The sequence below is a fragment of the Alligator sinensis genome, unplaced genomic scaffold (assembly GCF_000455745.1).
Source record: "Alligator sinensis unplaced genomic scaffold, ASM45574v1 scaffold607_1, whole genome shotgun sequence".
In the NCBI taxonomy this organism is placed as follows: domain Eukaryota; kingdom Metazoa; phylum Chordata; order Crocodylia; family Alligatoridae; genus Alligator; species Alligator sinensis.
The window spans coordinates 3403458-3416436 of record NW_005841935.1 but is presented as its reverse complement, the minus strand read 5'-3'; the positions used below and the strand labels follow the sequence as shown (position 1 = coordinate 3416436).

The following is a 12979-nucleotide window of genomic DNA, read 5'->3' as shown; positions in this document are numbered from 1 at the left end:
GGGACCCAAGGCTGTGGGGGGCTGGAAGTGGCATGGAGGTGGGAAGGGGGGTGGGGGCCTGAGAGTTCAGGGGGAAAAGTGAGGTTGGAGAAGGGAAGGGGCGTCAGGGACCCAATGCTGTGGGGGGCAATAAGCAGCACAGAGGGGACAAAGGGGTGGAGGCCTAAGGCTTTGAGGGGCAGGCACAAGGGGGGTAAGTTGGGGGGAGGGGACAAATGGCAGGAGGCAAATGGCCTGCTTCCCCACAGCCTAACCTCTTACTTCAGTGGTCTCCAACCTTTTTAAGTCAGAGATCACTTTCTGAATTAAAAAGCAACCCAAGATCCACTGTGTGCCGCCATCCCGCCTCCCCCCTCTCCCACCCTGGAGGTCAGTCTATGGGGAGGGAAGGAAGGGTCAGTTCAAGGCAAAGGGAGAAAAAATTATTGGGCGCACACACCCCCAGCAGGTAAGTCTGTGGGGAAGGGGCAAGGGGAGGGGAAAGGGTTGTGGGGGTAGGTGCAGATTGAGGCCCCAGCCATGAGGAAGGGAGCCGGTCATAGGCAGGAGCAGGGTCTCCAGTGAGTGTAGCCCTGGCCAGGCTGGGTGGTGGGACAAGCGGAGGCCCGGGGAGCATGTGCCCCTCAGGCCTCTACTTGTCCTCTACTCCCCCCAGCCCCAACTCCTGCCTGTGCCCCATCCCTCCCTCACTACTGGGGCCTCGATCTGCTCCCACCCCATGGTGGTGAGAGAGGGAGTGTGGTTGGATCAGGGGCAGGTCCTGCACAGGTGGGTCACAGAACAGAGCCATGAGAGGTTTGTCTGGGGGGCATGGGGAGGGGGGGCATGCAGCCCAGGAGGGCATGAGGGGCACATATCCCTGGATCTGCACACCAGCCAGGCCAGCTGCTGCTGTGTGCCGGATAATAGACACCACTGCGAAGCACCGCTGCTGTCCCAATGCTGCTTTATTGCTTTGAGCTGCTGGTCCTGAGCTGGGGGCAGCCTGTGTCAGCCACGCGGCGCCGGGGATGGAAGCAGGACTGGAGCAGGGCAGCTGCCCAGGAGTGGCAGCTCAGGCTGGGCAGTGACACTCCCAGGCAGCTGCCACACTCCAGTCCTCCCTCCGTCCCTGGAGCTGTGTGGTTGACACAGGCTGCCCCCAGTTCGGGACGGGCAGCTTAGAGCAATAAAGCTGCAGTGGAAGAGTGGTGGTGCTCAGTAATGGTGTCTTTTGTCCAGCACGCAGGGCAGCCAGGGCCTGTGGCACAAACAGGCCCTGGCTTGTGGTAAAGCTTTGGCGAGCCCCCCGGAAAGAGCCTGGTGCCACCCTGGCCACAGCCTGCAGCAGCTGCTGAACTGGCCAGCATGCAGCTCCGGGGACACCATCCCTATTCCCTCCCACGCTGCATGCCCACCCATGCCCTGCCCATGCAGGGCCTGCCCCTGCTCCAGCTACACTCCCTCTCTCACTGCTGCTGCAGCTATCCATGCTGCCCGGAGTTTGGGGGGGGGGGGGCCCATCCCCCCCCCCCCAATCTGTGTGCGGCAGAGGTGGCTGCAGTGGCTGGGCTTTGCATCCCAAGCCCTGCTGCAGCTGGCCCAGGAGTGGCTTGATGCTATGTACCTCCTGCTGATGGGCTGAGCCTCATCCCCTGCCTGCCTAGCAGTGGGACACACATGGTATTGGGCCACTCCTGGGCCAGCTGCAGTGGGGCTCTGGGCACAAAGCCCAGGCCACAGCAGCATCCGTCTTGCCCCACACAGATTGGGGATACATGCCTCCTGGGGCCCCCACCAGGGTGCGTGCAGTGGTGGAAGCCCCCATTCGTGCCTGGAGAAGCCACCTGGGCTCTGACCCTCACTCGGCCCATCTGGCTGGGGCCCCACTCACTTGGTGGCAGGGGGCGTGGCTTATCCTAACCAGGTGTGTCCTGCCGCTCATATGTCCCACTGCTCCCAATCGCAGTGCCTCTGACAGTTGACCTCAGTCCGGTGGGGGCTAGCACCCCCCAGACTGAAATCAACTGTCAGGGGCTCCCCGATCAACTGGTAGATCGTGATCCACCAGTTGGTGACCAGTCTTACTGCCCGCCCCCCACTACTTGCTCTACGGTATACCATCCCCACTACCTGCTCCATTACTGCCCCCCCCAATCTGTCCACCAGCACTGCCTGCAATGGTGCAGGGGACAGATTTAAGATGAGCCTCCAATAATTAGATTCTATACATGGAAAATTACAACAAATGCATAAATTTTCCATGAATAGAATGTAATTATTGAGGGTTGTCATAAATTCAGCGTTGTCTTATATTCAAGGAAATACAGTGAACGATTCCTAGTACAATTAAAATACTAAAAATCTGAGTATAGGACGCGACAGAAAAGAAGCTTATTGAGGCAAGAATTGCATGCTCTTTATATTATTTATGATTGTGACATGGTATTTTATAGAAAGAAAATTGCTCTGTTTTTTTGTTCATTTTATGCTTGCATCATCTTAACATTTTGAAAGCAGCTATCATAGGATAAATAGCGAAAATAAAAGTTACAGACCTTAACAGCTGATCCTCAAGGCCAGATCTGGTTACAGTGAAATTGATTATAGTGACCTTGATGCACACCTGTAGAATGAACACAGTCAATGACTAAACATTACATCTGTGTAGGTTAATACAAGAGAATCAGGGGATTTGCTATGAATAAGAGTGCAACCCAAAGTGAAGATATGGTCTACCTGAGAAAGCATTCCCCATCAAAACTCTAATTTGCAGTTGTTAAAAAAACTTCCCATTCAGGCTGAAAGTTCATATGGGTGGGCTCTATCCAAAAATAATTTATTGCCAAAGTTTGAGGAAACTTCTGAAGTTTTATATTTATATGTTTAGGTTTTATCATCTAGATCCTATGCATAGTATAATAAGCAATTATTTGAGCCAAAGGGACACATAGAGAGTTTTGGTGAGCAAACATGCGCTGGATCACCCTAACCCTACCCCCCGCCCCAAATTCCTTAAGTGGTACTGCTCTGTGCTAGGCTGGGCAGCTTGGATGAAGCCGTTGGCAGGTGGAGAGCAGGATCCAGGGCAGGACAGGCAGATGGGGCCAGGATCACAAGGCAGTAACAGCACAGGACCAGGGCTGGGGCAGAGCCATGATTCACAGCTTCCATGCCCCTGCAACGGGTGCTACTTCTGCAGGCAGAGGCATGAGGGGAGTGGATCACAACTCTGCCCTGGGCCCTGGCCCTCCACTGTCACCACCCAGAGATCCCAGGGTCATGGAGACTGGTGGGTACAGAAACGGCAGTGTGTGGCCAAGAGGATGGGATAGGGCTCTGGGCAAATGGGAAGCTGCATCCAGGAGCAAGACGCATGGGCAGGGCCAGGTCTGGGATCTTGGGTGCAAGGCCAAGGCCTGGGACAGAACCACAATCTGCTCCCTGCATGCCCCTACCTGCAGAACCGGCACCTGTTGCCAGGACAGGCAAGCAGTGGATTGTTGTCACCACCCTGCAATCCTGCCCCATAATCCTGGCCTCACTCACACATCCTTCTCCCTTACACTGCTCCTTACCCATTTGCAGCTCCATCCCATCTGCCTGGCTGCACTCCCTACCCACAAATGTCCTGCTGCAGTGGTGGGGGCAGATGGGCTGGGGTACCCAGGCAGCGGGGCTGGGTCTGGTGGTGGTGGCAGCAGGAAGAAGCTGCTACTGCAGAGGGTGCCAGGAACGAGTCTGGCCACTATGCCACCCCAACCCCTCTGTTTGCCTGGGTGCAGTGGGTCTGGCCATGGGTGCCATAGCCTGGGTTGTATCTGTGCCTGGGGCAGGGTGGGAATGAGGGACCTGCCTTGGGCCAGATTTGGCCCACAGGCCATATTGTGTCTACCCCTTCCCTAGACCCTGGCCTGGTTGCTAGGCCAGCTGAGATCTCCAGGCTCCCTGGCCCCAGCAGTCTCCAGCTGTGGCGCCTCCACGAGATTGGTCCCTCCTGTGCCCTGATCTCTCTCCTAGGGCAGTTGAGAGCCCTGGGCTCCCTGTCCCTGCTCACCCCTCCTGAGCTATGAGTCTCTGACTTTGCCTACAGGTCCCTGACCCTCCTTGCTCTCATGGCCATTTGGCTGTGGCCCTGCTCTTTGACCTTGGTCCCTATTTTCTGGGTCCTTGCCCTGTTTCTGGGCCAGATGAGACCACCTTATCTCCTCTTGTCTCAATCCCCACACCACCAACTTGCTTACCCTACCTTAGGTGTTTACCAGGAGCCTAGCTGCATCCCTGCTGTTGAGGAGTTTTTCACATCCCAGCTCAGGCTCTAGGCTTCTATCCTGTAAGCCCAGCCCCCTTTTGGGTCATGTGACTCCTGATTGCCCCCCTGCAGTACTTGCAGACTGCTCCATCTGCAGCCTGCCTTCTCAAAGTAGCAGGAACACCAAGCCTCCTGCTAAAACCATTCACTGAAGAAACAAAAGGAAAGTTTTTTCTCCCCTTTCTCCCCTCTTTTAAACTTTAATAAAAAATATCTGAGAGAGAAATGGGACCTGGAAATGGGAAAATGTGCAATACTTTGGATCCACTGAAGTTGATAATGTATTTCCAACAATGACCGATTATCATTTGGCTAGTATGGTACTAGTTTAGAATGCTGAATTATACCTCTGGAAGGTAGTGTGGATTTGGTAATTTCGTTATCATGTAGAACCTAAAGTTTTTATCGTAATCAATGTCAGAATCTCCAAGGCGAATGAGCATTCTTCCACCAGAAACAAAGGTCTGCTTCAAAAGAACAGGCTCCAGAGCAGGGTCCAAGGTTTCCTTGAGCTTTAGGGAGGAAAAAATATTTTTATATTTAACTGGTAACAGAAATACTTCAGTATAAAACAAAATTAAATGAACACTGTCCATTTTACACAAGAAGACTATTCTGTTGTTCTCTTACACTTCTCTGTCTGCTTTTGTTTTGTGGAATGATAAGGTTAGAATTAACCATTCAGATCTTACCAAATATTGTCCACATCACAATTTCTGCATTTTTAACAGTGGACAGTCAATCAGTTTTACTACAGAAAATATGTAAGTGGCTTGACTAGTCAATGGTATAGCAGACCTCAGTGTTAAAGCAAATGAATGTGCATTAAACATATATAAAACATTACCTATCAAGATAAGGAAACATTGTTTACTAACCTGAGAACTGAAAGTATAAAACAAGATTGACCCTACAAAGACTTATGTTCATGTGTTCTTAAGCACCTTTTATTCACACAAATAATCACAATGAAATCAATGTGCTTAAAGTGTTTTCTTGGAGGTTACTCAGAACCTGCAGGAATCAATCCAGTAAAGGGCACATCTTCCCCACTCTCACTGTTCTTTATCATCTGTGTCATGGACCAGGGTGCCCTGATGGTCCTATATCTTTTTAATGGGAACAGTTGAGAAAGGATGGACATAGTTTGGATCCCAGAAACAGCAAAAATAAACCAAATTTTGATATGAATTCAACAGAACTCTTCAGTGTGTGCTTAAATCCATTTCTACTTAGCAAATGATTAAGGACACACACAAATTCTTTGCTGAGTTGTGCACTACATATATATTTAGCCAGCGAACAGATGACCTCTCTCTCTAGATTAAGAGGGTATGTATATACTCATTTGGAGACCTGGGTGTTCTGTTGGATCTGTGGTTAATTCTGGATGATCAGACAGGAATGGCCAAGAGTAATTCTTTTCACGTTCACACGGCAAGGAGTCTCATTTTTTGTTAGGAATGGACCCCCAAGTGATTTATCTACCATATTTACTTGATTCTAAGGTTTCCCCCACCCCATTTAACATAGGAGAAGCCCCTTGTCTTAAAATCGAGTACTGGGGTGGGGAGGGGCAGCTGGCTGCTGTGGCTTGGGCTGCAGCCCCTTACCCAGAGTTGGGGCCATAGCTGCAACTGCTGCCTGCCTCCCCACCCCGCACCCCTGACCTTTGCACACTTCCATCTTCCCTCTGCAGTCTCTTCCCCCCATCTCCCCACCTGCAAGTAGCCTATGCTTCCTACTTGCCCTCTCCCTCCCACCCTTTCCCTTGCTCTGCACCAGCAGGCACTGTCCAGGATGCAGCCAGGAGAACTGAGTATAACTTCAGCCCAGCCCTGTAGCACTGGCATGCAGCCCACACAGCTGCTACAGGGCTGAGCTGGGGCCATGCTCAGTGCCCCAGACTAGAACAGAAATGGAGCCCACTGGCATGGAGCAAGGGTTGAGGTGGGGAAGGGGGAGAGTGGAGAGCAGAGGCTGGGGAGGGAAGGAGGAGGGAAGAGCAGAGGGGGAGGGGGAAGGGGGCAGTGTTGCCAAGCCTGCTTATAATAAATGGAATTGGGCTTATTTTTTTAAAAGTCATTTCAATGTTTTTGAGAGGCTGGGTTGATAATCACCCTCACTCCCCTCTTTTTGAAATCGGCTGTGCTTGTTTTTAAAGGCAATGCAGCTTTTTCTTCTTGTGAGACTTGGTAACACTGGAAGAGGGAAGAAAAGGCTGGGGGGAGGGGAAAGGAATAGAGGAGGATTGGAAACAGTTGCCAGAGGCTGCAGCAGTGGTGGGGCAGGTGGGGGTTGTAGAGGTGGCACAGGGGCAGGCATAAGCAAGTTGCTTGACTCCCTGCAGCAGTGGAAAAATTGAATTAAAGACAACCCTCTAATAATTATAATTTATACATGAGAAATTATAACACATGTATACATTTTCTATGTATAGAATCTAATTATTCAGAGCAGAGGGGGAGGGGGAAGGGGGCAGTGTTGCCAAGCCTGCTTATAATAAATGGAATTGGGCTTATTTTTTTAAAAGTCATTTCAATGTTTTTGAGAGGCTGGGTTGATAATCACCCTCACTCCCCTCTTTTTGAAATCGGCTGTGCTTGTTTTTAAAGGCAATGCAGCTTTTTCTTCTTGTGAGACTTGGTAACACTGGAAGAGGGAAGAAAAGGCTGGGGGGAGGGGAAAGGAATAGAGGAGGATTGGAAACAGTTGCCAGAGGCTGCAGCAGTGGTGGGGCAGGTGGGGGTTGTAGAGGTGGCACAGGGGCAGGCATAAGCAAGTTGCTTGACTCCCTGCAGCAGTGGAAAAATTGAATTAAAGACAACCCTCTAATAATTATAATTTATACATGAGAAATTATAACACATGTATACATTTTCTATGTATAGAATCTAATTATTCAGGGGTCATCTTAAATTCAGGGTCGTCTTACATTGAGTAAATGTGGTATATCCTTGTCACCCTCAGATTCAATCATTAGAATGTGCTCTATTTGGAGCAATGCTGGAAGAACACCAGGAAGTGCTGAAAACAGTTTGAGCTTGTTTGGTTGTTGCTTTGGGCAGATGTTTGGCTGGGGTGATATGACCCCAGCACCCATTCTTCCCGGGGCTGGGGGTTGGACCTGATGATCTGTTTAGGTCCCTTCCGACCTTAAGCACTATGATACTATGATACTATGAATCATTACACCTGTGGTCCAACAATTGCACTTATGCCAGTTTCTTCTAAAATCTGGTAAATACCTTTATAGTTTGGGTACAGTACAACTTAGAAACCATCTATTCCTTTTCTGCAATTACTGATTCATCTTGCTACTCAAATATGAAACTTTGTCTGACTCAATATGAATGAACATGTACGGAGGTTTTAAAGACAGGATTGGGTCACAAGCTGAAAACAGAATTTCTACACACCTGTAAGAATAAAGAAATACCTATTTGTCAGTCAAACCAAAATATTTCAACTGAGGTTTAATTAGTTATATGCATTGCTGCCACTTTAAAAGAAATTGCTGTGTTACACCCATGCTGGGGAGGTATTCTTACTGACAAGGCTAAAGAACTCAGTCACCACTATCATACACAAGGAAAATAATGGCAGACCCTTTTCCATGGCTGGTTTTAGTGGGCAGGAAATAACATCATGTTTCATTTTCAGTCAACTCTAGCATGAAATCTAGGAAATCTGAAGTTTAGAAATTAATTCAGCATTGAATTATTCAAGCATAATACAGTCTTATGTCAAGGGAAAGGACATTTTACTCAACAGTTCTGAATTTAAACTCTCGGAGTTCTAGAAAACCAATCAGTTTGAGAAGGGTTAAATGGAAAGTGCATTATACAACCATTTTCTTCTTCTGATTAACACCTCCACCATACCTTACGTGGTTCTGTCTCATCTGCAGTGGAAAGGCAAGAAACTGAACCCACTGCATAATCACCTCTCCATTTGGACATATTCCCAATAAGGTACTTCCAAATCTGTATAAATATAGGGGTTAATCTCAGTGAAATGCTAACCTCCAATTCACACACATCTGTTTGAATTCTGTAACATGCAACCAGAACAAACATGATGCTTGATTATGGATCAGTTTTCCGTGCCCTACTCAATGCCTTTTTCACCTCAGTCTTCACAGGCAAGGTCAGCTTCCAGGCTACTGCATCTAACAGCACAGTTTGGGAAGGAGGCCCACAGGTACTAAATTTAATGCACATTAGGAAAAGCATATTAATGTACATGTAGACACGCACATTGTTGCTTTCTGACTGACACCAACATAGCAAAAACATGGAAATAGGATAGTAATACAAATTTATGAGTAAAAAGACACAAACCTCTTCTAGAAGAACGGGCAAACCCAAACGAATAGCATTCTCAAGTGTACGCAGGAAACCAGCATCAGTAAGTTTGATTATCTTTAAGCCACTTTTTGCTTCTTTATTTCTTATCCATCGATTTGCCTACATAGGAATGAACAGAACAATCAGTAGAGGTGGCTAAGTGTCACAGATAACTAGCAGGTTAATTAGCTTGTTGGTCTCAGTATTCAAAAGCCCAGTTATTAAAGCCACTGTTTTGGTGAGAAGAAGTGAATTAGTTGCACTTTGCCTGTATACTTGCAAGGCACCACCAGAAAAAAAGGTTTTGCTTATCTTTGTAAAATCTACAGCTTTTATATTGCATAATGGATAGTTAATTGCATTGACACTTTCCTCCAATACACAGGAACAGACTGAGCAAATTAAGACACAAATCTATTCTGAAGCCTACTGGTAAGGAAGAACCATGCTAAGGAGAAGAGCCTATCTTAGTAGGCACCAATTGTCTCTTGGTTCTCAATATGCAACAGGAATGTGTACACTGCCTGGGGCAGCCTAGTCCTCCTGGTACTCAGGGCTAGTGTGGAGAGGAGGAGCTGGCCTCCTGCACCCTCCCCTTAGGTGATTTGTGTATCTAGGCACAGCAGAAAAATCCTCAAACTCATTTCCTCATTCATAAAGGTCCTGGCTAGCCTCCTTTCCCTTTGACATTAACTTCAAACCACATAGAGACACTTGGGAGCTGAGGGTGGAGGAGGATGGTGTGGCAGGGTTGAAGGAAGAAGGGATGCACATCTGTGGGGTATAATCTGACTTCAAAATAATTAATTGCATATAGATTCTGCAATATTTAAAATTTGAATTGTAAAAGACTTTTCATTCTAAATTTGTTAATTGTGCTCACCTGATGCTTCCAATAGCCACAATTTAAGAAAATGGATTGAAGGATGCAGGGAATTATCCTGACAAACTTGTATATTGCTTTGGATAAGCTGAATTGTTGGAATGGTGACTGAATTGGTATTGTCTGCAAAGCACTCACTTGGTCTTGGGGGTCAATCATCAGTGGCCACCGTCGCCCCCTAGTCACAAGAATCCCATTCTCAGTGGACACATAGTCACGTGGTAACCCATCAGTATTCCACTGGCGAATCTCATAGGGATCTCCCAGTATGTTTATGAGGCTGAAGTCAGGACTGATGGGAAGCTCTAGATTCTGACACTTCTTGATCCAACATTCAATCAGCTGAAAGAGAGATTGCAAAACATGGCCTATGGAAGGCTGGGTTACTTAAAGGGATTTGTAACAACAAACTATTGGATATTGGCCAGCAGTGATTGAGGCCATACCTACACTAACTGCACCGTGGAAGTCATTTGTGGATTCTCATGAACATATGCATGTGTTAGACCAGATGCATTACACATTTTTGGCATTAGGGAGTGAGTAGGTAGGATGCATTTTTATGGTGGTAGTCCTTTGCAAGGTCCAATGTGTTCATAGAGTGTTCTTACCACTAAATGGCTGCTTGATGGCCTAGGAGGGGAAAAGTCCATTTCAGAATAGACAGGTGTGACCAACTATGGCTTTTATTGCAATACTTGTTTTAAGTGTGTTCATGTTGTTATAATATTATGTGCCTTATTCTCCTCTGGATAACTTATACAGGGGAAAAGAATGGGTTAAAGAGATGATGAAGCCAGAGTTGCTAATTTACATAACTGAAGATATATCCATCTACATTTTTTAATAGTTTTGCTGATACTTCAAAAAGATGGGGTTTGCAGGTAACACCCAGGCAGGTCCAGAGGAGAGAAAGAAACAAGCATGACAATGATCAGGGCAAGGTGTATAAATAAGTATGGTATCATCTCCTGGCAAAAGAGTCTGAAGACAGACCAGTACAGCAGCTTTGGGTAATTAAGACCTGGACTGGAAAGAAAACAGCTGAGTAACAGATCGTGGGCTGGACTGGGGACAGAAGGACCACTTAACCTTTTGGAGGTGGCAGGGAACCTCTGACTCAGTGGCCATTGCCCCAGTAAACACCTTCATTGAAGAAGACCTGTCTCTTTTGCTGCTCAGAACTCTGGGGTTCACTCGTCCTCCCAACAAGAGATCAAATCCTTCTCTCAGAAGATGAACTGGAAGCTAGCTTCTTCATTTAGGGCCACAGACTGAAAAACCAGGTTCTCAGAGTGAGAAGGATCCAGGGCTCTTCCCCTTCTCTAGAAGCCATGCCTGGGCTGGCTTTGGGAGATACTCTTAGAAGCAATAGTGCTCCCAAACAACCACACCCTGTGGGGGAGCTTGTGAAAACAGGTGTCCTCGCTTGCATTAACAATATGTAATACAGTAATTCTCCTACTTTGCACTCTTTCTGAAGTCTCAGCAAAGAAGCCTATAAGTGAATGCACGTGTGAAAACTGAATTCTGGACAGCAAGGCCAAAGATCATGAACAGAGATGTAGAAGGGACATGTCAGTTGCTTTCACCCATATTGTTCCTGCTCTGTGGACAAAGCAATTAAGTTTACAGTCATGTCAAAAGAAAAGATCAAAAGTATTCTTACTCACCAGTTGCCTGTACTGTGCTGTAAAAGCACCGTAATAGGCAACACAGGCAGCTGCTATGAATACATTCCCTATGATATTTGAAATCTCATCTTCAAAGTTCTTGATGCTCTCCTCCCATCGAACTTCTTCATCTCCCAGTGCAGCTGTAAGCCTTCCCGCTCGAGTGAGGCGAGCTTGGGTAAGTGCCATGGTCCTTGCTGCATGGTTATACAATTACTGAATTGTGATTATCATCTTTAAAAGGTCAAACTTTTTTTTTGCATAAACTGCCACACTTGCTTTCTAGTTTAGTTTCTGTACTCGTAATCTTTCTTTCAGCCTTAACAGTAAGTTACTGAGAAGCGTCCACATTATACCTTTTCTTGACTTATTTCACTTGTGTACCTTTGGATAACCTATGATTCTGGAAGCAAACTCTCTGGCTTCTTCAAATTCCTAATTGCTGTGTTTGCATCATCACCTGCTAAGGAAGTCAGGTTCCTCCAGTAGAAGCTGCCTTGAAGGAATATCCATGAACTGATTAATTGTTCAACTATTGGCATCAGCCAGAACATCTCTGTATTACACAGCTGTGTGGAAATAGAGTGCTAGTAAATCATACATCTTATCCTTTCAGTGAAGCCCTACTGATGTGAAGCCCTACTGCCACTTACTGGGCACAATACATAGTATGAGACCCTCTGACTCAAGACTTCAGTTTTGGCATATCTAGCTAGCTGTATAATTAGGGCAGGGGTGGGCAAAATATGGCCCATGGGCCAGATCCGGCCCATTAAGCACTTTCATCCAGTTCACAGGCACCCACCAACGAATTGTACCCTGCCTACCACTTCCACCCACAAGGGTGGGAGTGAGGCACCAACATATGCACACGCCCTGCAGCATACCCTACTGCATCTCACTCCCACCCTTATGAATGGAAGGACCCGGCCCAGCCAGCAGCAGCTTCCAGGCAGGGCTGCTGCTGCAGCTGCCCCAGGGGGGTCTGTTCGGCAGGTAAGGAAGTGGCAGGGGGGAACTGCAGTTGGGTGGAGGTAGAGAGTGTGGGGCTGGGGCTGACAGCAGCATGGAGCCTGTGTCCAGGGTGGCTATGGGAACACACAGCTCAGCTGGGCAGGGTGTGGGTGTGAGGAAGGGTGGGAAGCTGTGGGGACCAACCCCCACACACTCCCTCACATGATGCATATCCCCTGCTGCTGGCAGCAACTGCAGGCAAGGTGCTTGGGGTGCTCGTGCCTGGCTCAGGCACTGGCGCCTGGTAGTGTGTGGCTCCAGGCAGTGCTATGCGTGGGGGTGAGGAGCACAGCCTCTATTGCGGGGGCTCCGCACAGCGCACCTGCAGCTCCCACACTTGTGTGACACCGGGGGAAGCCCCACGCTGGAGTCAGGTGCTTTCCCCACCCCCTGATGAGCAGGTCCCGGGACTCTGTGGGGAAGCAGGGGGTGGGGCTCCCCTCTGCTTCTGGCAGAGCCCCAGGACCTGCACGGTAGGGAAAAGCAGCCAGCTCCAGTGCAGAGCTTCCCCCAGTGCTGTGTGAGTGCAGGAGCTGCATGCACACCACGTGGAGCCCTCACAATAGAGGCAGGCTGGGAAGGCTACGCTCCTTGCTCCCACATGCAGTGCTGGCCACAGCCATGTGCTGCCAGGTGTCCATGCCTGCACCAAGCATAAGTGCTCCCACCTGCTGCTGCTGGCAGTGGGGGCTGCATGACATGTGGGGAGTCCCCACAACCCCCCATCCTCCCTCACCCCACAAACCACACACTCACACCCTGCCCCCGC

At 48.4% G+C, this 12979-nt stretch overlaps 1 protein-coding gene across 1 annotated transcript in view; it reads right to left on the bottom strand.

The window, feature by feature from the left end:
- The window catches only part of DNAH6 (dynein axonemal heavy chain 6), a 282667-nt gene that overhangs the window by 86216 nt on the left and 183472 nt on the right, over nucleotides 1–12979 (bottom strand). Inside the window, exons 54-58 of the mRNA XM_025199101.1 lie at nucleotides 11197–11393; nucleotides 9662–9865; nucleotides 8635–8760; nucleotides 4639–4803; nucleotides 2538–2605 (exon numbers count right to left, since the gene is read on the bottom strand). Coding sequence (XP_025054886.1) covers nucleotides 2538–2605; nucleotides 4639–4803; nucleotides 8635–8760; nucleotides 9662–9865; nucleotides 11197–11393 — 760 coding nt within the window. The remainder of the gene's footprint in view (nucleotides 1–2537; nucleotides 2606–4638; nucleotides 4804–8634; nucleotides 8761–9661; nucleotides 9866–11196; nucleotides 11394–12979) is intronic.